The following is a 25811-nucleotide window of genomic DNA, read 5'->3' as shown; positions in this document are numbered from 1 at the left end:
TGGGCGGGGGAGGGATTTGTAGCCATCCCGGAACGGAGAGTAGCAATGATCCAAAACCCGGTCCCCTCGTGTGTTGAAACTAATGTGCTGGTGATATTTTGGTGCAACTGATTTTAAACTGGCTTTATTAAAGTCCCCGGTCACAATGAATGCGGCCTCAGGGTGCGCGGTTTCCTGCTCACTTATAATCCCGTACAGTTCCTTGAGTGCCCGGTCTGTGTCGGCTTGTGGCGGGATGTACACAGCTGTGATAATGACCGCTGTGAATTCCCTCGGTAGCCAGAATGGTCGACACAGAAGCATAAGAAATTCCAGATTAGGAGAACAGAAAGAGTTGATGGAATGTACGTTCCTCTGATCACACCAGGATTTGTTGATCATAAAACATACACCACCTCCTCTAGTTTTACCTCAGAGGTCTTTCGCTCTGTCCGCTCGGTCCATGTCGCTCTGTCCGCTCGGTCCATGCTTCACAGTTTGTATAGTATTGCACAGGTTATGAGCGGTGCCTGGTTTCCTCCAGACATGACGCTTGGAATTGAGGCCAAACAGTTCAATTTTGTTTCTCACAGTCTGAGAGTCCTTCCAAGTGGGCTTTCATGTGTGTTACACTGAGGAGAGGCTTCCGTCTAGCCACTCTGCCATAAAGCCCAGATCAGTGGAGTGTTGCAGTGATGGTTGTCCTTCTGCAAGTTTCTCCCATCTCCACACATGATCCCTGGAGCTCAACCAGAGTGACCATCGGGTTCTTGATCACCTCTCTTACCACGGCCCTTCTCCCCCAATTACTCAGTTTTGCCGGTCAGCTCTAGGAAGAGTCCTGGTTGTTCCGTACTTCTTCCATTTAAGAATTATGGATTAGTAGTTGATAGTATGCTGTTTGAAATGTTGAAAATGACAGAGAGATGGCAATAGAGTTTAGCTATTACATAAGTATTCACATTATGTCTTATTTTGCATAAATGACTCAACTGTGTGGGCACAAAGACTAAACCAACATTAATCATATACTTGAAATCCCCACCTGCCATTAATCTGCCTCACCTGACTGTGAAGCAGCAAAGGCTAACGTCAATACGTCATTTTTTTCAAATGCAAATCCACGTTCTATCCGGGATGTTTGCGGTTACTCTTGATCCCAAAACTCCCCATTCTCAAACATGCTAAGTCCCAACCAATCATACACAAAGGAATGATCCAGTCATGTTAACCACATTCTCTTTTGCTATGTTTGCTATTATTATTCCTTTAGTATGTAGTATGTACTGTATACTGTGCACAGTATGCAAATTTGTTCAACAGAGCTCACTGCATAGGATACTGTATCAAACAATTCTATTTCCAGTATGACGTATTAACCAGCATATCAACCTCCTTTTTAAAATCTATGTGTTTGACTCCTGACTGCTAAAGCAAGACATCTTTACACAAACTTGAATTAAAATGCAAAATAATTTGCATTTAATATTTATTTCTAGGTAGGCAGTATACAGTATATAATGTGTAGTATGCATCAGCAGTACACTTGTTCAATTCCGAACTTAACATCTCTTTCTCTTTTATCCGCCTAGCAGCAATTAAATTTTAGTAAGGTTTTCTCTGTCTTGTGGGGCACTGCTGACCTTTAACTGGAATGGTTTTGTCAGATGAGAAGGATTCTGCTGTTTTAAGGCTAAAACGGAGTAATAAAGCAAATTCCTGTGCAGAAATAGAATTGTGGCACATAATTCCAAGACAAAGAGGGGTGATGGGGAAATTAAGTTTAACCAATTAGAAATGTAAAGAATGTTCCACCTAAATGCCAGCATTTAAATCCATTGATAGGGTAATAGTTTTACTGTGGGTTTGTATCTCTTAGGTTGATTTTTGTCAGAATGCCTTTTATAGTGCATTTTGTCATTTTTGTTGCTGAGGAAATCGTCATTATTACTATTTCTGATATTTATATTTATATTTCTTAAAGAAATATTCTGGGTTCAATACAAGTTATCCTAAATCAGCATAATTTGTGACAATGTTGATAACCACAAAAATACATTTAACTGCTCTCTTCTTAAAAAAAAATAAAAATCTGGGTTCCAGTGAGGCAAATGGAACAATGGAAGGGAATGGGGGCCAATCCATAAACGTTAAAATACTCATGATTTCAAAAGTATAGCTACAAGACATAAACAATATGCGTGTTAACATTAAGTTTGATAAAATCGCTTAGTAACCTTTTCTGTGTAAAGTTATATCCAAGTTTACAACTTTGTTGCCATGACGATGTAACACCTTAAACACATAACCTCTAAAGGTGGTCGCACACTGGACACCTCTGGTGGACGACATGGCACGTTCTAAAATTCGAAACAATTGTTTTCTATGAATGTATGCACACCGCCACTCAGCGTCTGTCGGCGGCGCCCAACTACGACTCCGAGGGCTGCTCAAATTTCTGCCGTGCCACGTAGCGCAATTTGCAGATTTTCCATTAAATTCTAAACAAATCATTATCAAAGGACATAGATTACTTACTCTAGCCGTGTTCATTTTTGAAGAAGAAAAACCTTAGTAACTTTTGAGTGTACTGTCTGCAACCTGAACCGCATCGACATGCCCTGTGTTTGATACTGTACCTGTGCCGTGTCCTAGCTACGGCTCGATGCGGATTAGCGCTTCTCGTCCGGCGTGTGACTGCCTTAAAACAACCATAAAAATTATGATTTAAACAACTTTACAGCTCAAATAATACACAAGTTTTAACTAGAATTAATGTGTGCTTTTATAAAATTATAACCTTCACATTTCTGCCTTTTTTAAACCCTCCAAAAATTGGCCCCATTCACTTCCATTGTAAGTGCCTTACTGTAACCTCGATTTTTGCTTTTTATAAAGAAAATGAGGGACGATTATGTGGTAATCAACATTATGCCACAAATGCTGTCAACTGAGCTTAACTTGTACTAAACACAGAATATTCCTTTAAGAATTTAAAAAAAATGTGTTTACTCATATAAATATTTCTGATGACTTTTATTTAACTACATTTGAAGAGAAAATGTATACTTTTACTCTGATGCATTAACCAAACAAAGCAAAAAAAAAAAAAAAAAAACAGCAGTAAATGTAAACTGCATGCTGTTCACTGATCGTGGTGTCCGATTCACCAACAAATCATTTGAGTTGAAACTTTTGATCAATTTGATTCTTTTTAATTAGTACAATTGGTCTGAATGATTCATTTTGCAAATCAGTTCACGAATCTGAATAAAAATGACCCGGAACCCTAGACAGCATTAGGTGTGTCTCCGGAATCTAAAGAGAAGAGATTGTTCATGACTCTTCAAACTGTGTTTTTGGCTATAAATTAATTGTATACATTTTTGGGCTAAAACATTAATAACATTGAAATACTGATGAAGTTATGAGCCTTAACATTTATTCTTAAGTCTTCCAGCTTTCCTAGAGAACTGTTCATATGTGTTATATTTAGCAGTTCGAAAGTGGATAAAATGTGCTTACCATTTACATTTAAACAAGGTAACGTTTATGAATCAACAATGAATGACCAGCTGTGCCATTATTTATGCCATTTACTTGTATGGCATAGACCACATGTACACACCACTTAGCACCCACAACACCCTAGCATCATAATGGCAAGTTTTGCATGATAGATTTGTACAGTTACGAAACATGTCAATAAGAGTAAGATGAGAGTAGATTTGAAAAGATGACCGATGCGCAAGTGTGATTGGTTAGTTCTGCGAGTCTGTCTGTCTGTCTCTCTCTCTCTTTATACACACACACACACACACACACACACACACACACACACACACACACACACACACACACACACACACACACAAACAGTACATACATATGCAGTGAACCACCAAGCAGACAGAAATGTCCTCGCAAGAATGCATAATTACACTATGGAATGCACAGAGTCACACCTCCTTGCTCACATATACAAACACACATCACACACAACCATAAAATTAGTATGCCATTTGCCAAATTCATCATTCGTCAAATGCAGTTTAATCTTTACAGACCCACGTCAGTCCAGCATAAAGGAGCTTTTCAATGACTGCAAATCAGGCTGCAATATAATGAAGTCAGCATACTAAATAATAAGGACAGAAAATAAAGGACTGACGGACAAGCTGGACAGAAAATTTGACCTCTTCTGCTTGGCATGTCTGCTTAAATACCAGCCACTTCCTCTGTAGCTTTGGACTTCAGTGTTTTTGACTGTCAGGCATTTGAATGAGACAGTAATTGTGTGTATGTGTGGTAGTGTGTGTTCTTTGCTCAATTCTTGCGTATGCAGCATCGCAAAACATTGCGGCTTGCGTCATGAATTGCACTGCAGATGCTTGTTCATGTCTTTCCATTTGCATAAACAAATGTTTTAGGTGTCCAGATTTCTGAATGTCTATTATTGTACACTTACTGGAAAACCTGGAAATATGAGTGATTTTATAGGTGAAGTGTGTAATTTTAAAAACCTGTTTAAAATTAAACCCGTTTCATTATTTTTTGAATTTTGTTTGGGCTGCCAGTGTTTTCAATTACTGATTTCAGAGTCATTTTGATATTTTTTCTTGGGCTTAAAGTATAAAAATGTCATGTGGTATAACCATCTTATTAAAAGCTGAAATTCTTTAAAATACAAATATGAAATATTGGCATTAGTATAGAACAATCGTTTATGATTATTAAAAAAAAAAAAAAAAAAAAAAAAAGATGTGAAACAATAATAAAACAAAAGTATTAGTAATATTGGAAAAACTTGTGTCCACCAAATCAGTCAGGTGGGGGGCCTGGGTAGCTCAGTGAGTAAAGACGCTGACTACCACCCCTGGAGTCACAAGTTCAAATCCAGGGTGTGCTGAGTGACTTCAGCCAGGTCTCTTAAGCAACCAGATTGGCCCGGTTGCTAGGGAGGGTAGAGTCATATGGGGTAACCTCCTCGTGGTTCGCTCTCGGTGGGGCGCGTGATGAGTTGTGCGTGAATGCCGCGGAGTGGCGTGAAGCCTCCACACGTGCTTTGTCTCCACGGTAACAAGCCACATGGTAAGATGCGCTGGTTGACGGTCTCAGACGCAGAAGCAACTGAGATTCGTCCTTCACCACCCGGATTGAGGCGAGTCACTACGCTACCACGAGGATCTAGAGTGCATTGGGAATTGGGCATTCCAAATTGGGGAGAAAAGGGGAGAAAATCTGAAAAAAAAAAAAATAAAATGCACACACACACACACACACACACACACACAAAAAACAGAGATGACTTATTTGGACCCTCAAGACTGTATGTGAAATTAATAAAAATCTGATATTTTGACATTTTTATGAAAAGGTACATTTTGTTCAGGTCATATGGTGTAACCTTTAGAAAACTTTGCCTTGACTTCAAAATTCACGAGATAAAAAAAGCTTTTTGCAGGGATTGACATCTTCCCATTTACATAAACAAATGCTTTAGGTGTCCAGTTGTCTGGATTACACCCATTTTTTTTTTTATCCACATCCTGATGCCAGTGTTCCCTGCCATAACCACAGCCGTAACTGTGTAAGGCGAGCAGAGATGCTTGTGACATATCTGGCAGCCCGCCGGCACTGTACTGGTTTCATCGAGGACAGTTGTGGGTCGCAGGAGTGTGCTGATAAGAAGGTGGGGGTTATGAATTGGCCACAGCTGCAGGGGCGAGTGGTCAGCCCAACAGACTGCTGGAGGACAGATGGAGACAGATATTTCAAAGTATCACAATATTTTATCTTACGATACTGTATCAATATTCCAATGGCAATAATATATATTTTTACTGCTTATAACTTGTTTCATTTGTATGGGTTTCCACACAGATCCTCCGTACTTTTCAGACTGTAAAGGTTTCCGTTGAAACAAAGATGCGATTTTTCACGAACACTGATGTGCGTTATTTCTACGCAACCTCTGTGGGTTCTATAATGAAGCAGGAAGTTAAGCAACTGTTGTGCAAAGTACTGAAGTCCAATAAATATGAATGAGAAAAAAGCAAGTATAAAATCTAAATATATATATTTTGAATCGCAATATACTAAACATTGAGCAATCACATTGTGCTTCTCCAGCTCAAATTACACAAATAATGGCACTTTTTCAGGCTGGTCCACCTAATGTGCATGTGCATTCTAGACTTAACAGTTTTAACGACTTCTCGAGTATGCCATTTCATCCCTTTATAATATCTCTGATTTCAGTAAATACTGTATGCCCTCAGTGTAAACACACTTTGAAGTGCCTTGTCATGGTTCGGTGGGAACTCTCTCTGACACGCATCATGAGTCAACAGCTAAGGATGAGCTAGTTAGTACACCGACACACACAAACACAGGAGTGTTTTATATAATCTTTAGCAGGTCACTGGGACTCCGTGGGAAATGTTATAGGTTCTGTTTGCCTTACCATTGTCAACAAGGTCCACTCTTCATGGACCGGAGCTCAGTGTGTCATGCTGTACAGGGAAGCACCTAGCATCTCAGAGCTGTTTGTTTTACAAGTGGCTCAGTGACCTAGAAATGTCAAACCACTGTCCCTATAATGCTGCTGAAGGACAGTCAGCCCTCTGCTGCCAGTCTCAAACTGAAAGCATATACTGTATACTTTTTTGTGTAGCAAGTTTATTGGTATACACAAGACGTTAACATGCCAATTTCCTTTGATGTTACGGCATCCTCCTTAACCAGAATGACTCAGTATGCATTATAAAGTGATATAAATTTCCTTCATTCACAAACCCCACATTGATTTAATATGTTTCCTATAAAGACAGGAAGCAGATGACAGTGTGGTTCTGGGTTTCTGACCCCATTATTAACCTTTTGCAACCCTGTGTACACATGCGTGGACGTTGTATTTTGGCTTCGCTATACGCAGCGCATATTTGAATTCATTTAAACCGACTAATCTCAGTTCTGGAGACTCTGTGCTGTCAGTAAAGGGTTAAACTTTTGAGGTACGGAGTCATGTGACAAAACAACATGGTGCCGATCACAGCAGAGTTTGTCTTTGAGAGAAATGCCAACAAAACTAAATTTGGTAACTTGGCTCCAGACTAACATTTAAGAGCGGTGGCACCAGTGCCACCAAGTTCTACAGTCGGTGGCACCAGCACCTCATTTGGTAGCACCGATGCGGGGTGGGGGTCTGCGGCCTATCAAATAAAAAATGTAAAGACAGAAACTAATATTAAAAGTGATATTATTATATAATATTGCATATTCTGCCTGACTGAAATGCTCATTAGATGGTAAGGCATTGATTTTGAGTTGGTATGCAGATGTAAATTTACTGGCAAAACAGTAGGTTATCTATAACATTGTAAGGTCCACCTATTGGCCCAAGGACAGCATCCAATGACGTGGCTGAAGGTCTCCTGCGTGTTCTGTCTTATCATGCGCATTAAATAATACTTTGATTATTTTGATTTGAGTTGCGTGTTTTATTAATCTTATCATTAATTCTTTTCTTTATTTCATCTGACTCTAATTATGAAAAACCTTGTTGATGTATCTATGCTCTGAATTTAAGTTTTGTGTCTTATATTTTTTTTTTTTTTGTAATTCTCTCTTCTAGACTGCATTTGTTATTTCAATGTTATTTGTGTCCTGTGCTGGCTGGATGCAGGTCCTTTAACTACAAATTCATCAGTTTCAGATATTAGTAAGTTTTAGTCCTTATAGGTTCTCGGCTTTATCTGTTTAGTCTTATTTGGTTAAGTTCAGTATAGATTCTCGACTCACCGTTTAGCCCCAGTCAGTTAAGTTCTGTTTTACAGATTCTCGGCCCTACTCTTAGTATTCCCATTTAATTCTACTTGGCTAAGTTCTATTATAGATTCTCGGTTCACTGTTTAGCCTTTTAGTACATACTTAAGTAATGGGTTACTTATGAAGTAGCTTAGTTAAGCCAACTCTGACCATAGATTTGTAGTTAATAAGAAATATACTAGAAAACAGACCTTCAGAATGAATCATAATAACAATTTATTTACCAGGTAATAGTAATACATTCAAACAATCCAATTAAAATAATAAATCAAACTCAAAGCTATCAGTGAACCAAACATAATAATATAATTAATGTTGCATTCCATTGAAATTTTTTTACTAATATATATATATAACATTAATAAACTGCCATAGTTACAATAAAATGAATATTATTCCCTCACTCCTATGTAGCATATTATAAATTTAATAGAAATATAGTAGTTATATAAGAATATATATTATAAATAATTGTTTTCTAAAATACTATAATTAATACAGTTGGTGTTACTATAGTAAATTCATGGTAATTTAAGGGCGGTGATGTGTGAAAAGTCTGCTGATTTATATTGATGCACGTCACAGTAAATCCTGTTCATCTTTAAAATGTTGTTCAGAATATCGGGCCATTTAATGTGGTTTTAATCTAGTTTACTCACTGAGTGTTTTCATAGAGGCTTGCACCAGAGAATTCAAATGGTTTCCGCAACTCATGCAGTTTTTCTTCAGGGGCGTAGATTCCGGGGGGGTGGGAAACCCCCCCCAATATTTATACCATGATCAATGGAAACATGTAAATTCTTTGCACTTCTACGCCCTTGTGTGTGTCCACTGGTGTGAAATAAATCCACTCAATGTCGCTCACAATGACTGAGAGAGCAGCCGCTTTGGGGTGTGTTTGTAATATGTAAAGTGTGTATAGTCTATACACAATTACACAGTATACGAGCAAAAATATAATCTTATATATGTGCGTTTACAGTTGGAAAGTTGCCAGTGGACACGTACCGTCAATAAATTATGCTGCGTGCCGCGGTTGAGAGCTCGAGACTGGTCCGTGGTTAACTCAACTATGCGCTCGCGCTGATCTGTCCATTGATCCGGGTAATGCGCTTGCCGGTTGATATTGCTTTACAGAAAATGGCAGCGCATAAAAACGGAGAGCGAAAGAGAGAGGGAGAGTCGGCCAACACTGAAGTCGCACCAGTGCAACCTATAACAAAACTTAGTCCCACTAGCAGGAAAAATTGTCGATTATGCGACCATTTAATCGTAGACTGGAGCCCTGTGGTAAGAAACCAAATTAAGCTGTTTGAGTCAAAAGATTAGAGTCGCCAAGTCACATACTTTTGGTTACTAGTAGGAGTTTTTCCTTAATTACAGTATCCAACTGTATTATGAGGCAGGTAATGTGAGCTCCACTGTCTGCACTCTTATTGGTAGTAGCCACATCGTATCACTGCTGATTTTCATACATTTAACTTTACTTAACTTTGTTGCATTGCCAATCATTGCTGCCGGTCATGCAGTCTCAAATTGGAAACTCTCTCAATTACTTTTGGTCACTTTGTCACCGCTAATTGTTGTCGTGTGAATGCCCCTTTCCAAATAGAAAAATGAGGGGGGTCTTAAAAAGTGCATATACTAAACAATGTACTTTTAATTCTATGTGTTACATAAGCAATGTTTCAACATCGTTTTCAAAACACATTTCTGTAGCCACAAAAGGTAATAGTTAAGTTAGTCTGTATTTTTATCTGATGCCAAATAGAAGCTCGCACTTAGGAGTTTATTTTAGCAGGTTTTCCCTTGGATTATATCAAATAATTTCTGTTTAGTATTGGATGGCACATCCACAAAACTGAAGTATTGACATGTATCTTTAGTTCAGATTTAGCATAAGTAGGCTATTTCACAAACACTGTAGTGTTATATCCAAAAAGTCTTGAATGTATTTGACATTTTGTACAACTGTGCTAAGGATGGCAAAGGATAATTCGATCACTGTAAGACAAAACTCCACAGACTGTGTCCTGAAAATTACCTGTAGAAATTCAGTACGTTTACAAGTGCAGTTATAATCATGCTACAGCTGGTTTTTGCTTAGTCAAGCTACAATTATCATGTCTGTCCAAGTATACAGTGTGTTGCAAAAATATTCAGACCCCTGACCAATTATATCATATTACCGAATTACAAATGGTGCAATGAAATTTCATTCTGTTTGATATTTTATTTTAAAACACTGGAACTCAAAATGAATTATTGTTAGGTGACATTGGTTTTATGTTGTGAAATAAAAAAAAAATAAAAAAAAAAATATATATATATATATATATATATATATATATATATATATATATATATATATATATATATATATAAACTGAAATATCTTGCTTGCATAAGTATTCAACACCTGTGCTGTGGAAGCTGCCAGGGTATGGACATAATTACTTTACCATTGGCATCCACCTGTGAATCATTAAAGTTGGAATCACATTTTCTGGATAAAAATCCCATTGTTGAAGGATCATTGGTTGTGAATCTGAAGGAAAATGAAGACCAAAGAGCATTCCACAGAAGTTAGAGATAAAGTAATAAAAATGCATAGATTAGGGAAAGGGTACAAAATAATATCCAAATGTTTGGATATCCCAGTGAGCATAGTTGGATCAATAATCAGGAAGTGGAAGCTGCACCACACTACCCAGGCACTGCCAAGAAAAGGCCGTCCCTCAAAACTCAACACTCTAACAAAAAGGAGACTTGTGAGAGAAGCCACAGAGATGCCAAAAATCACTTTGAAGCAGCTACGGAGTTCAGTGGCTGGGAGTGGAGTAATGGTGCACAGGTCAACCATATCAAGAGCACTGCATAACGCTGGCCTGTATGGGAGGGTGGCAAGAAAGAAGCTGTTACTTAAAAAGTACCATCTGAAAGCACGTCTGGAGTTTGCCAGAAAGCATGTGAGTGACCCAGCTGCAATGTGGGAGAAGGTTTTCTGGTCAGATGAGACCAAGATAGAGCTTTTTGGCCAGAACTCAAAGCGTTATGTGTGGCCCAAACCTAACACTTCCTATGCCTCAAGACACACCATCCCTACAGTGAAGTATGGTGGTGGCAGCATCATGCTGTGGGGATGCTTCTCATCAGCAGGGACTGAGCATCTTGTTAGAATTGAAGGAAGAATGGATGGAGCAAAATATAGGGAAATACTGCAAGAGAACCTGCTTCAGTCCGCTAAAAAACTGAAGCTTGGGAGGAAATGTACCTTTCAGCATGACAATGATCCCAAGCACAAGGCCAAATCAACATTGGAGTGGCTCAAGAACAAAAAGATAAATGTCCTACAGTGGCCCAGTCAAAGTCCTGATCTCAATCCTATTGAGAATCTGTGGCACTATTTGAAAATTGCAGTCCACAAGCATCACCCAACCAACCTGAACAACCTGGAGCAAATCTGCCAAGGAGAATGGGCCAAAATCACTTCGTCACTGTGTGCAAAGCTGGTACATACTATGTACCTCAAAAGACTTAAAGCAGTTATTGCAGCAAAAGGTGGCTCGACCAAATATTAACGTGTGGAGGTTGAATATTTATGCAAGCAACATATTTCAGTTTTTTATTTTTCATAAAAATATTTCCCAACAAAAAAACAATGTCACCTTACAATAATTGATTTTGAGTTTCAGTGTTTTAAAATAAAATATCAAACAGAATGAAATTTAATTGCACCATTTGTAATTCAGTAATATGAAATAATTGGTCAAGGGTCTGAATACTTTTGCAAGGCACTGTACATGACAAAATGCGTAGTCAAATCATCGATTGTATTCGCACGTCACCACTGAGCAATTCCAGCATTGCGGACATGACATTTGCAGTCTGAAAGTGAAATTTTACTTCTCATAGAAAGTAGCCTCTTCTCTACCAGTAGGCTATATCAAACCATTTGTATGTATAATCAAAACCCCATGCAGATAAAGTCCAGACATCAGGAAATTTTTTGTTTTTAGTTTTTTTGTTTTAGTTTAGTTTGGGAAATTAACTTGCGTTACGAACTTCACAAAAATGGATATGAAAAAAAAAAACATTCAAAACACTTTGAAACCTGCAGACTTTGACCTTTGAGACATCGGTATGATATCTGCAAGGCTGCACGATTGATTGAATTAAGACTGAAATCGCAATATGACTTTATGTCATTACTAAACCGGAAAGACTGCGTTTTCAAATATAGTCTGCATTCACCATTTCAATCAGAGTAATTGAGCGGTGCACTTTAGCGGGTATGAGCGATATACATTAAGCAGCGGCAATATCATATAATAAATGGTTATCATAATACAATTCAAATAGCAAAGATTGTCAAATTATCCCTGCCCAAATGTTGACTATAAATGCAGTAAGCTGAATCATCATGGTGAAAGAACAAGTGGTGGATGTTTGATTCTCCCATTTGATATCTATTTGATCTGATATGACGTGCCTGTAAGTGTCATATCTGTTTGTCAGACTTCGTCGAAATTAAACTTTCAGTCAGACAAAAGCATTTAAAAAGAGGAATTATTGTATTAGTCTGACTGAAACTGAACTTTTAAAGTGCATACTGATTCTTTAAAAAGTTGACACCCTGAAAGTCATTGTGTTATTCACAATGTACATAGGGATAGCATGCTCACATCTACTTCTCATGTGCTTCACTGCTCTGAGGTGCAGCAATCCAAGCCCTCATTTTGCCCCCCGTACCTCTGACATTTGACCTTCACTCTTCCGTCTGCCAATGGGGTCTGACAACAGCCCCCTTTACAAAGAACAGGGTCTGACCCTGGCCCTGTGAGTGTGTGTTTCATGTCGAGTGAAGCCAAACTGAGAGGGCACAAGCGGCTCTTTGTGGGACAGAGGTGGCTGGGCCCGGTCTAGAGCAGAGCAGCCCATGCAGCTGTTCAACACTGACAGCAGCTTCAGTTGCTCGCCCTCCGTGTATGTCTGTGTGTGTGCTCTAGTGATAGACCCCATGAAATCACTTGACAACCATGCTGAAAAGACCAGCATGAATTTATATACTGGGCCAGGCTGGACTATGACTGTTAGTATTGATTTGGTGATGTTCTACTGTAGCTGGTTTTCTTACCTGTTTTGATGTATTTCCTATTGAAACAGGAAGTTTGAGTGGGACATATTATAGGGCTCATCCCTTTTGTTTTTAAATAGTCAATTAACTTTCATTATATACAGCCATGAACCATGATTTGCTACTTGCTAGTCAGTTGCAGGTGGTTTTAAGGGGGAGGGACTTTCTTATTCTAGAAAGCATTTCATTGGACAAAAATCTGTGTCAAGCAAGATGAGTCATCAATATTTTTTGGTTAGTTTTCCCTTCTGTTCAATGCACAAAGGATTTACAAATCCCCAAATACCTGCAAATCAACAGTCCCATAATATATCTCTATTCATATCCCTCAGACAGACCATAGACATGAATACCTAGATGCTTCATTCAGTCAGAACTGACGTTTATGACAAAGCAACTTTCCAAAAGCATTTCATGTCAACTATCCATCTGTCAGTTCTCTTGCATGGTGGACATGCTGATGTATTGCAGTAATTAGGTAACTACCTTAAAGGCGGTCAGTTGCACTGAGTCCTTTACTGTTAGACCTCATTCTTCCATTCAAATTCTCCTCAGTCCAGCCTAGTATTCTTTCGTCTAGTATACCTTTACATGCCAGATCCAGATTTCTTCAGACGCATTTGGGTGTTTCTCAAATAACTCGTCAAGAAAACCTTTGTGGTCCTATTTTACTTACTTCTTGCATAGAAGTTATATTTTGCATATAGGAAATGAAGCCAGTAAGATTTTTTACATTGTGAAATATTTTCATGACAGTTACGCACATTTTACCCCCTAATTCTCATTACTAAAATGCGAAAAAGATGGTCATTATAAGAGCTGTACGATTTGGACAAAACATAAAAAATAAAAAATAAATAGTATGCGTTTCCTTATGACCAGAATTAAGTCATGTGCAAACATGCTCTACTGCCAACTAGGGATGTGCTACAGTGGTCGACTAATCGACTAGTTGTCCAACAACTGACTAATCGATTAGTGGGTTAGAATACTAACATTAATATTTTTAGTGGTGATGGTTTTAAAGGGAGATGCAGTTCTCAAATTAATTGAGAGAGGCAACTTCTTGGAGAGTGTTTTTGCATGATTATAGCTTGCTGAGTTTTAAAGTGAATAGCAGTCAGCACAGGAAAACCCTCTGCTAAGTTTTCGTTTAGTCCATTTATGCATCACTGTTGTTAAAGGCATCAAAGCGCCGCATCAACAGCACATTACAAGACGATCACTGTCGTACGTTAAGTCCTCTGCTGTGATTAATATTCCCATATTTGTAAGGTGCTTTGGAGAGATTAAAGTCTTTTGCTGATTGTGTCTGACACTGCTTAAAGAAATAGTTGCAGTTGATGTTGTGAACTATCACATCATCTTGCAGTTCTGTGTTTTTGAATGTGCAGCGAGGATCGCCCTGAAGAACTCCGTTTACACTGAAGCGTGTCATTCTGCATTCAAGATGCACATAAGCGGTTGTGTTCCGTTCTTTATTAGAGCGTTTCTTATTTCTTGCTTTTCTTTTTTTGATTGTTTTGTGCAATAAGATGTAATAATCATTTAGCCTTTTTATTTGTTGAATATCCATTAGTTAACATGTTGAAGTGCTGCACTTAGCATCCGCATATCCCTCTGAAATGCTTCTGAACAGGGTCACGTGACCATAACGGAGCCTAATTAACATTTATTATACTTAACACAGACTAGTCATTCAAACAACCAAACTAGTTATGAAAATTGTGATTTCGTGTGAATCATCCTGTTGCAGAGGACCTGTCCAGATCCGCCTGGTCATTTTTAAAACTTGACCCAGCTGTCAGTGTCAGTACATTGCAAGAAGAGGAACTCGTAGTTTGTAACACAAAAGTATATGGTCAATGTCCCGTTAAGCCCTCTTAAACAGAAAAGGCGGTGTGGGGGGCCACAAAGCCACATGTTGTGTTAGCTCTGAGTGAGGAGACGGCAAGAATGCGCTCCCCCCGATTTGGCGGCTCCCTTGGTTTTTGTCATTTGTGTGTGTTTTTTGTCTGTGGGTGGATGGGTGAAAATCTTCAGCCTGGATGATCAAACAGCAACTCTTACCTTTTTTCTTGTGTTTTGCACCTGACGGTTAAAAACATTACAGGTTAGGACTTCAGTAGAAATAGAAAGAGAAAATATTCATGCCTGATTGCACCCTCAAGGACACAGAACTGATATCAGTTCCACACACACATCATTTTACCTTATTTGGACAGTCACCGTGGATCCTGCAAAGTTTGTGTGTATCTCTTTTCAGTTCTTAAAGGAATATTTGAGCCAAAAATGAACATTTTGTCATTTTTTTTATTCGCCCTCATGTTGTTCCAAACCTGTGGAACACAAAACGAGTCATTTTGAAGAATACACTGGCCACTTTTTTCATTAAAAAAGTTTTCAAACTTCAAAAATGACACAGCAGCACCATAAAAGTATCGTAAAAGTTGCCCATACTACTCAAATGCAATATTTCAAGTGTCCTAAAGCCATACAATAGCTTTGCAATAACATTTCATTATTATTCACATGAAATCTTGAAATACACCCTGACTCACCTCAGCATGTTATGAGCAAAGTGACGGTGTCTGATTTGTAAACTAATTGTTCTTTTGATTCAGATCTTTTCAACGAATCGGTTGATTCACAAAACAGTCCGAGTGAAAAATTTCCGAATCGGACTGATTCATTCAACACACTGACTCAATGATCTGATCGCAGCAATTCTCGAGTTAACATCACTGGAGGGGAAGATTATCAGTAAATAATTATTTACATTTTGGTCTATTCCTCACACAAAGCTTAGAGGATTTGGAATATAGTTCACTAGTTGTTTCAACCACTTTTATGATACTTTAATGGTGCTTTGTTTGCCCTTTTTGAATCTTGAAAGCTCTAGTCCCCATTCATTGTAATTGCATGGAAAAGAGCAACTAGCACAGTCTTCAAAATTTCTTCTTTTGTATTCCTGGGATTTATGAAAGTCTTACCAGCTTGTAACGACATGAGGGTTAGAAAATACTGACAGAATTTTCATTTTTGGGTGAACTTTTCCATTAAGAATCCCCACCAACCTGCAGAGGAATGTCTTTTCAGGGGCTATTCAGTCTTTCTTGCTGTCTCTCTTTCTTTTCCTGTCCTTTACCCCCTCTCTTCTCTTTTCATCATCTTGACAAGGTAGAAAAGTTCCATCAATGCAGTCCCAGCATGCGCCACCGCCAAAGAAACATCTGCGTGACACTGTCAACTGTGAACAAACATGGCGATGAAATCTTCACAGGATAGAAACAGAGACACAGACAAAGACATTGGGAGGAAGTGATTCTCACTTAATCCTCCATGTACTCTGTGTTCTAAAACTAAATGGGAAGGTAAACTCTCCCACTGGCAGAGCAGGAAGAGACCAAAGACTTTGTCCATTCTTCCAGTGTGGAACACTTGTTTACTTACCTTTTTTTTTTTTTTTTGTCCACACATATATCAAAAAGTAAAAAAAAAAGAAGAGAGATTGAAGAGGTGCATTTAGACTTGATGCCAGCACTCGCCCACTCGCGCTCGACACCCACCTGATGACACTTGTGAACGGCTCTAACCACACCCACAAAACAAAGGGCAACATTCCGATCATTATATAAAAGGTTTTTTCTTTTTGGTGGTAAAGAAAGATGGTATTAATGATGACAGGTTCACAGAAGGACATGATAAAGGAGCAATTCTCATTCACTTACTCTGTGTGTTTGCGCATACACTGTAATACACATTATTACAAACCAAATGTTTGGAATAATGTACAGATTTTGCTCTTATGGAAAGAAATTGGTACTTTTATTAAGTGGCATTCAACTGATCACAATGTATATTCAGGACATTAATAACGTGAAAAATTACTATTACAATTTGAAACTACTTCAAAGAGTTCTCATCAAAAATCCTCCATATGCAGCAATGACAGCTTTGCAGATCCTTGGCATTCTAGCTGTCAGTTTGTCCAGATACTCAGGTGACATTTCACCCCACGCTTCCTGTAGCACTTGCCATAGATGTGGCTGTCTTGTCGGTCACTTCTCACACACCTTAGAGGTCTAGCTGATCCCCACAAAAGCTCAATGGGGTTAAGATCCATAACACTCTTTTCCAATTATCTGTTGTCCAATGTCTGTGTTCCCACTCTGACCTTTTCTTTTTGTTTTTCTGTTTCAAAAGTGGCTTTTTCTTTGCAATTCTTCCCATAAGGCCTGCACCCCTGAGTCTTCTCTTTACTGTTGTACATGAAACTGGTGTTGAGCGAGTAGAATTCAATGAAGCTGTCAGCTGAGGACATGTGAGGTGTCTATTTCTCAAACTAGAGACTCTGATGTACTTATCCTCTTGTTTAGTTGTACATCTGGCCTTCCACATCTCTTTCTGTCCTTGTCAGAGCCAGTTGTCCTTTGTCTTTGAAGACTGTAGTGTACACCTTTGGATGAAATCTTCAGTTTTTTTTGGCAATTTCAAGCAGTGTATAGCCTTCATTCCTCAAAACAATGATTGACTGATGAGTTTCTAGAGAAAGCTGTTTCTTTTTTTGCCATTTTTGACCTAATATTGACCTTAAGACATGCCAGTCTATTGCATACTGTGGCAACTCAAAAACAACAAAGACAATGTTAAGCTTCATTTAATGAACCAGATAGCTTTCAACTGTTTGATATAATGGCAAGTGATTTTCTAGTAACAAATTAGCAATTTAGCATGATTACTCAAGGATAAGGTGGTGGAGTGATGGCTGCTGGAAATGGGGCCTGTCTAGATTTGATCAAAAATGACTTTTTCAAATAGTGATTGTGTTGTTTTTTTACATCAGTAACATCCTGACTATACTTTATCAGTTGAATGTCACTTTGGTGAATTAAAGTACCAGTTTCCTTCTGAAACAGCAAAATCTGTACATTATTCCAAACTTTTGTTCGCTAGTGTATGTGTAAAATCTTTCATGCAAAAATCATGATTCATCAATAAGTGGCACTTACAATTTTGGATATTATGTACTGTATATATTTATATATGTATTAGACCCGGGTTAGTTGTCACTCTGGGAAGTTTTCACAAGGGCTTTGTCTCAGTAACGATAAGATTAAGTCAACAATTACGCAAATATTTTCTCTTGCAGAGGTTTTGTATGTTAGTTTCAAACACCTGGTTCAAAACCCTCTTAAAGGGATAATTCACCCAAAAATGAAAATTCTCTCATTTTCTCACCCTTATGCCATCCCAGATGTGTATTACTTACTGTCTTCTGCTGAACACAAACAAAGGTTTTTAGAAAAATATCTCAGCTTTGTAGATCCATACATTGCAAGTGAAAGTGGAGATTTATAGTAAAAAACAAAAAATAATAATTAAAAAAAAAAAAGACTTAAATATTGATCTGTTTCTCACCCACACCTATCATATTACCTTTGAAAACATGGATTTAACCACTGGAATCTTATGGATTACTTTTATGCTGATTTGTGATTTTAGAGCTTCAAAATTTTGGTATCCATTCACTTGATTTGTATGGACCTACAAAGATATTCTTCTAAAAAAATTAGTTTGTGTTCAGCATAAGAAAAATAAATCACACATCTGGGATGGCATTAGGGTGAGTAAATGATGAGAAATATTTTATTTTTGGGTGAACTGTTTCTTTAAATAAGAATATTTCATCCCACTTTGTATTAGGTGCTTTAACTACTATGTACTAAAATCAAAATACATACAATACTATGTACTTATTGTGTAGCTACATGTTATTCTGAAAAATTCTTACAAGATTCACATTTGATGCTACTGAGGTAGGGTTAGTTTAGGTTTGGGTTAGGTCAGGTTAGGGTTAGGGTTTAGGATTAGGGGTAAGGTTAACAGTGTAACTGCAGATTTAATTAAATGCAGGTACTTTAAATGTAAATACAATGCAACACATATGTACATAATAAGTAAATTGTACCAAATGCTTAATGACTCTACATAGTAGTTAAAGACACCTAATATAAAGTGAGTCCAGATATTTTGACTGAATTCTACCTTCGAAAGAACATTTTTACTATCATCATATATTTGTTTTAGCTCTTGGAACCTTAAACAATAAAACCACATGCATACATTCAGGCAAGTGTCCAGTACAGCATATTATGAAGACAGAGTTTTCCAGAGAAAATTTAAATGTGTTCTTAGGACAAAGGTATTTTTCATGAAAGTCATGTCAGGGTATGTTGTCACATTATCATTGGGGCACGTTGTCACTTGTGTTTTTATTGTGATAAAATTATACAATTTATAAATTACAATATTTGTTGGCCAAAACAATGTTTTGGTATTTTTGAGAGCCATAGATTTTGTTTTGCTGGTGGTGGTTGTTGGGTGATGAGTGGTCTGATCCCTCCACAATGTTCATATAAAACCTTTGACACTGGTTTAAATGCAGGTATTATTGTGACAGTTTACCCCATTTAGTGTGACAGCATGCCCTGTTATTGGGACAATTTATCACAAAAGGTCAACGTGTGTTCAGTGAACTGTATCTTTTTTCTTGGGCAACAACAGAGGGATCAATAGCTTTTTTGTAGCCAAGACTTAATACAGGCTATTCAGAAATTGACAAACCTACCAAACCTAAATATTTCTTGAACTAAAACTGGGAACCAGCACCGGTCTCCCCAATATGTTAGAAATGTAACAACTAAGCTTGATCTAGGATTGGTTCTGCATAAAATGCATCAAGTGTAGTCTATGTAAAATATGTTTATATTGTTTCAAGTGGTTTTGAGAATGGCATGGTTTTACTCAAAGATCCTTACTCTCTTCGGTGAGAGTGCATCTTTAGAGAGCATACAGATACATTTGCATAGAGTGACAAATTGCTATACAGTAGAAGTTGTATGGAAAGCCCGGATATGGAGATGGTTTGGGCGTGTATTATGCTAATTACTAACTGTGGCCACATGCTCCCTAATTTAGAATGATCCAGGTTCATCAATGTGAAAACGAGGGTAAGAAAAAAAAAATCAATTTGCGAACGCACCTCTTTTGAATCTGTTGAATTTCTGTGCACCTACTGTACAGTTTGTAAAACACTAGTATGCATTTATTAGTGAATTAGACACAGTGACTTTTGTCTTGTCCTCATTTGCTAGCTTCTTCACATCACGGAGAAGAACCTCCACAAATCACACCTTCTTCTGTAGCGACTGGGTGTCGCTTTTCTGGCATAAAATAGGCGAGTCAGCACTCAGGCACAAACGCACACGTACACACATAACACCTACATTGGGGTAACGGTGTGCAAGAAACCACATCATTTGTTATCTCGTAAGCTTCTGTACGGCAGCTTCATTAATAGTGACTAAGTAACATCTTAGGTCAAGGAAGATTCTTGCGACGGGCCAGTTTGTGGGAGACCCAGCAAGTCACTTAATGTGCTGCAAAGTGAGGGTGCATCTATTGTAGTGCTACCAAGTCAGCACTCAAGCAGAAACATGCATTTACGCCACACCTACATTGGTGCTACAACAAGCAGAAAACCACACTGCGTTATCTCAAGTTTCTGTACACCACTGCTGATTGACAGTGACTGACGGGGACAGTGTCTTTTTGTGTCTATTCAAATGCTCGACGCATCAATGTTTAGCACCTGAACTTGATTCAGTATATACTGAATCAATAACACAACTCCCTTTACATCGCTGACCACCTGTGTTATATCTGAATGAAAAAGGACATTTGTTTTCATCCTCCTTTCATTATCAGATCAGGTGGTTTCATTGAAGGCACCCTAGAAGATTGATTCAACCGCATATCATGGCTTAATGGCACATAAAACGCTAAGTGCTCGAGTTTCAAAGACATTTTTGCGCAATAATAGAGCTGCTTCTAAATGAGACAGGAACAATGGAAGAACTTTAGTCTCACATCATTTATCTCCTGAGTTTCCTGAGCGGCTGAAGCCCGGGAACTGCTCCAGACATCTGCCCATTCACACGCTTTTGTATGCATACTCCTCGTTCACTTTGTTCACATTGAAATATGTGTTTTGACAACTTCACATCTCAGTAGCTTTAGGGATGCGACCGCTTCCGACCCCCCCACATTCTCCTTACTTCTTTCTTCAGCAGCTCAGGCTGTCTTGTTCTTTCTCCTCGCCCACTTTCTTTGCATTCTTTCCAGGTGTGTGTTTCCACTGTCTATTATGGGTGAAGCTGCCCTATTTAGATTGATCAGAGGAGAGGTTTGGAAGTATAGAGAGATATCAGTCTTTATGGTTTGGATCCCCTCTTGATCTCTGTCTGTTTCAGTTCAGTGTAAAGGAAAAAAAGATTTTTGGCTTTGAGTTGTAATGTATTTTGTTAAGCATAGTAATTTGTTTTTTCAAAAAAGGCAGAGTTACATTGATATTCCTCAAATATTTTTTTTCTGTAATTATTTAAGCTCGAACTGCTTAACTCCATTGAAACTTTCTTTTGTAAATAAGTTCAGCTTAGGTATTTTATCTATTTTTTAGGCTTAGGATCGAGGCCTTTATCACGCATCGATAATTGGAAGATTTTCCCAATGATTATCAAAATATATTGGGATTTTTCTTCCAGAAATAAAAAGGGCTGTACATTGCACAATAGTCTTTTTCAAACATATTTCTTAACACAACTTTGGTAAAGTGTGAGCGGCAGGGTAAGTGAAAGTGGTTTGAGCACCGGACACCGGACAGAATTATTTCCTATGAAGGTATGCACACACCGCCAATTCTCAGCGTCAAAATTCTGCAGTGCCATGGAGCTCAACTCGCAGTTTTTCATTAAATACGACCCAAACCATTATCAAAGGACAAAGATTACTTACTCTAGCCATCATGATATATTGTGTAAATGTATCTTTCATATAGCCTACACAATGTATTTTCAGTTGGAGTATGTCATTTTGTGGTTTGACAGCTTGAATGAATGATCTATTTAAGGCAACATACTGTACAGAGAAATTGCATAATAAACATCGCCATTTCTAATCATCCAATTTGCGTGGTTATACCGGTTTCATACACTAACCTGCAAACTCATCAATGCCACTTTGTTCATTCTTGAAAAAGTACAAAAAAACCTTCGTAACTGATCAATATTTTATGAAAGCCCTACTATTTTAGTTTTTTATAAACGTAAATCGTTTAAAAAAGGTTTAAGGTCACATACACACCGTTTAATCTGTTTAAGTTTAACGTTATCGTTTTCCAAAGTATTCCATTATTGAGAGCATTTTTGAAAGTCTCTGTTTTTGGTGGAGGAAAACGCTGTTCTTATATATAGTTTCTAGTGTTGTCACGGAAACAAAATTTCAGTAGTCATTACCGATACCACTGAAATGTAATGGTTCTCAATACCAATTTCGATACCACAGCAAAAATATGATAATATTATAATGTGCTAATGAACACCAGTTTAGCTATTTTTAATTATTTAATAATTATTTGAATAATTATTGTTTAATAAGTATTATTATTTTCCAGAACTTTCCAGAATTTTTTTTAAGTTTAATTTCATCATTAAAATGGTGTCCAATCAATAAATTCTTACAATTTTTAACAAGTGAAAATAGATCTTTTCAAAATGTCATTGCATTCTTTTGCCAAAATGTTATTCAACAGCTGTCTTGCTTGTGATATTTTGATTAATTATTATTATTATTATTATTTTTATTACAGTGAATATTACATTTTACTATACAGTTGTAATATATTTGTATTCAGTTTCTTCAATTTCATGCATCTAGATTGTATTTTGAATCATGCATGTATTATGACGTGTTTTTTGCCGGATGCTTCACTTTTCCGGATAAACAGTTCGCATCACGGCTGAAATCTCATCTCTTTACACTGTCCTTTGAGTCTGACAAATGAAATGTAGGACACAGTTTTGGACTGTTTGTATTTTAGACTACTGGTGTTTGTGTATGTGGTAATTTTGAAATGTTATGTTATAATTGTATTACTGTGAAGCAATTTGGTTGTTTTAAATTTGATATAAATAAAGCTGAGCTGAGATTAAAGCACGAATGCTGTGATTTTAATTATATAAATATATATTTTACAAGTGCTGCGTGGTTTACAAACGATAAGTGCTCTGTCATCTCATACAATATGAATGATTCTCAATGTCTTTGGAGTTTCTAGTGGATGAGCTGTTGGATTTATTTAAAGTACGCAGCTCTTCCACAGTAAGACTGCAGCCTTCAGAGGTTTAATAAATCACACTATGACATGTCACGATTTTAATTTGATTAACTGTCCATTTCAGTGTAAAAGGAGTAACAGAACGCGCTCAAAATAAGCCTGTGAGCATTTTAAAACTGTCGTGTGTCAGTCATACTGTGCGCTGGTACCGGATAGAGTTGGTACTCGGTACTACCGGTACTGCAGGAACACTGGTATCATTACATCTTTTTTATTTTAGTATCGACTTGGTTCTGAAGTACCGGTACTTTTGATAACACTAATAGTTTCAGTAAAACACTATGCCTGGCATAGAGTGGTTGCCTGGGAAGCACTAATATTTACTTCAGGAAAATCAAGTTAAGAATATATTAATCTTGTACTCTCAACAACCTACACTCTTTTTGTATCATGTTCTTTATTTATTCACAGTACAGTCTAATTCATACAGAAAGAAATTTACTAACTGTGCTGAAACTTTTTCCATTTCTCAAGTTTCAAAAGCCTTGCTTTAAAGTCTTACAGTAACAAAACCAGTATGATCTGAAAGTGTGGGGTTTCTGTCCTATGAAACTGGCCACCATTAGGGGAATTCCACCAATTTCAGTACAAGGAGGACATGGATTTTCCATAAAAATAAAGATACCTTCAAATGATCCATTAGACTGTACAGTCCAGTGTCATCCCCAAAACCATGAAGACCCATGCCATAGCCGAGAACTTGAAATAAGTCATATAGAAAGATGTACTCATTGTTTGTTTCTCTGTTTTGTTTTGTTCGCAGGTGGAAATGGATTTCAAATAGGCCTTGGATTGCACAGATATATACAAGTAAGTATTGATTGAAGGGTTTGCTTACACTGCTAGTTTTTGACTTTCAAGCTACTTTTCTCTTAATAAGTCTTGCTGTAACTTAAGATTGCAGTTTGTCTGAAATCTTGGTCTTTTGGTTATAATCTATGCATCTGATAGAGGGTGATAGCAAATACCCCTAATACCTATTGGATGTTGACCTTCAGGTAAATGTGTAATTGCATAATTTATTAAATATGATTAAAAAAAATATATGTGGTGATTTCTCTCTGTGGTGCTTTCAGTACTTTCCTTTGTTTGTTTGAGCATCCTGACACAGCAACATTGGCTCAACCAATGGCGTGAGGTTGTTGAGGGCTGGCTGTCTGTTTTCCAACCAATGAAAGTCAGGGGGAGTGCTCAGGAAACCTGCTTGAAAGCAGCCATAACAACTGGTTTACCACACCACATTTCAGTTTTGTTTGATTGTTTAGCTGATGCTTTTGTTGTTTCCCCTGTCAGTGTCTGGCATTGAATAATTTTACCAAATCCTACCATGCTGGCTTCAGTTAGAGTTTTGCTACATTTCCCACAAGTATCTCAGTACACATAGTTTCATGTAACAGCACGGAGGAGGGTGTTGTTTTAAGGGCCCATTATTTCAGTGAAGTGATAATGCATGTGTGTGTGTATGTGGGCACTAATCTTACCAGAAGCGAGTGTTGCTGACAATGGCTCTTTCAGTTTATCCTTTGCACGAGCTGTGAACCTTTGCAAATATTCTGTTTGTTTGTGGTGATTTAGAGTCAGATGCTACAGGCTAAGGGCCTTGGTCTCCACTCCAGTTGAGTGCTTCCATACATACATTTGTGCTGAATTAGGGCATATACCATTTTTAGACTTGATTAATTGTTATATTTTTTAAAGTCAATATTTTAATGTTGTAATGTCAGGTTGTTATGAAGTTTGAAACGTTTGTTGTTATTATTATCATTTATTTATAATATACTTTATTTACTATTAATTATTATTTTCTTATCTCACAAGATAATTCAAATTTGGACTTAAGAAAACAATGAATATTTAAAATACTTAAAATAAAACCTTTATTTATTTATGTCACAGCATGATTACATATATATATATATATATATATATATACACTGTACTATACTATAGATATTATCTCACAGCATGAGTAAAATATGGACTTAAAATAAAACATTTATTTCTTTTCTCTTTTTTTTTTTAACTCACGGCATGGACAAAGCACCATGTTTCCTTTTTTTTTATTTTTTTTTATTTTTTTTTTTATATAAAGTCTTTGACCTTTAGGCTCTGACCTAGACATTGGCCAACCATCTTACCATTAGCGACACCAGCAAAGATTTCAGTATCACAAATGATCTGATACTTAAACATGTTCAACCACTGAAACCTTAATTACAGTTGAATTCCTGTAAATGTTCACATGAGGGGTTTTCGTGCTATTTATAAATCCCATTCATTACCAAAACCTGGTAAAACCTTTCATTTTTTTCTCACCTCTTGTACAATTATTCTCTGTAAAAAACGAAACACATACTGAAGGGCCTGTAACCTTATGAAATAAATTCAATATAGACACAGAGGTAATTATGGATAGTGGAACAAATGGCATGAAGCTTCATGCCAGTTCCTCTGTCTGGATGCCAGTGAGAACAGTAATAAACTCTTGCTTGGGCCAGAGTCACTGTTTGGATTGTAGTAAAGATGGTGCTACTTTAATCTGCCTGTCCGTGAGTTTCTTTCACATTTAGAACTGTGCAGCTGTGTGTGTTTCAGGTTTTGTCAGAAAAACAGCATTTTATACTGTGA

At 37.4% G+C, this 25811-nt stretch overlaps 1 protein-coding gene across 4 annotated transcripts in view; it reads left to right on the top strand.

Moving 5' to 3' along the window:
• Positions 1-25811, top strand: part of ccnd2a (cyclin D2, a) — a 231118-nt gene that overhangs the window by 136398 nt on the left and 68909 nt on the right. For all 4 annotated transcript variants that reach the window (XM_051689078.1, XM_051689077.1, XM_051689075.1 and 1 more), the window contains one exon: positions 23947-23993. Coding sequence is in view for 3 of the 4 variants with exons in the window: in XM_051689077.1 (XP_051545037.1) it covers positions 23947-23993 (47 nt within the window). In the remaining variant the exon portion in view is untranslated. The remainder of the gene's footprint in view (positions 1-23946; positions 23994-25811) is intronic.

Source organism: Myxocyprinus asiaticus, chromosome 46, assembly GCF_019703515.2.
Source record: "Myxocyprinus asiaticus isolate MX2 ecotype Aquarium Trade chromosome 46, UBuf_Myxa_2, whole genome shotgun sequence".
Classification (NCBI taxonomy): Eukaryota; Metazoa; Chordata; class Actinopteri; order Cypriniformes; family Catostomidae; genus Myxocyprinus; species Myxocyprinus asiaticus.
This window is presented reverse-complemented; position numbering and strand designations above follow the sequence as displayed.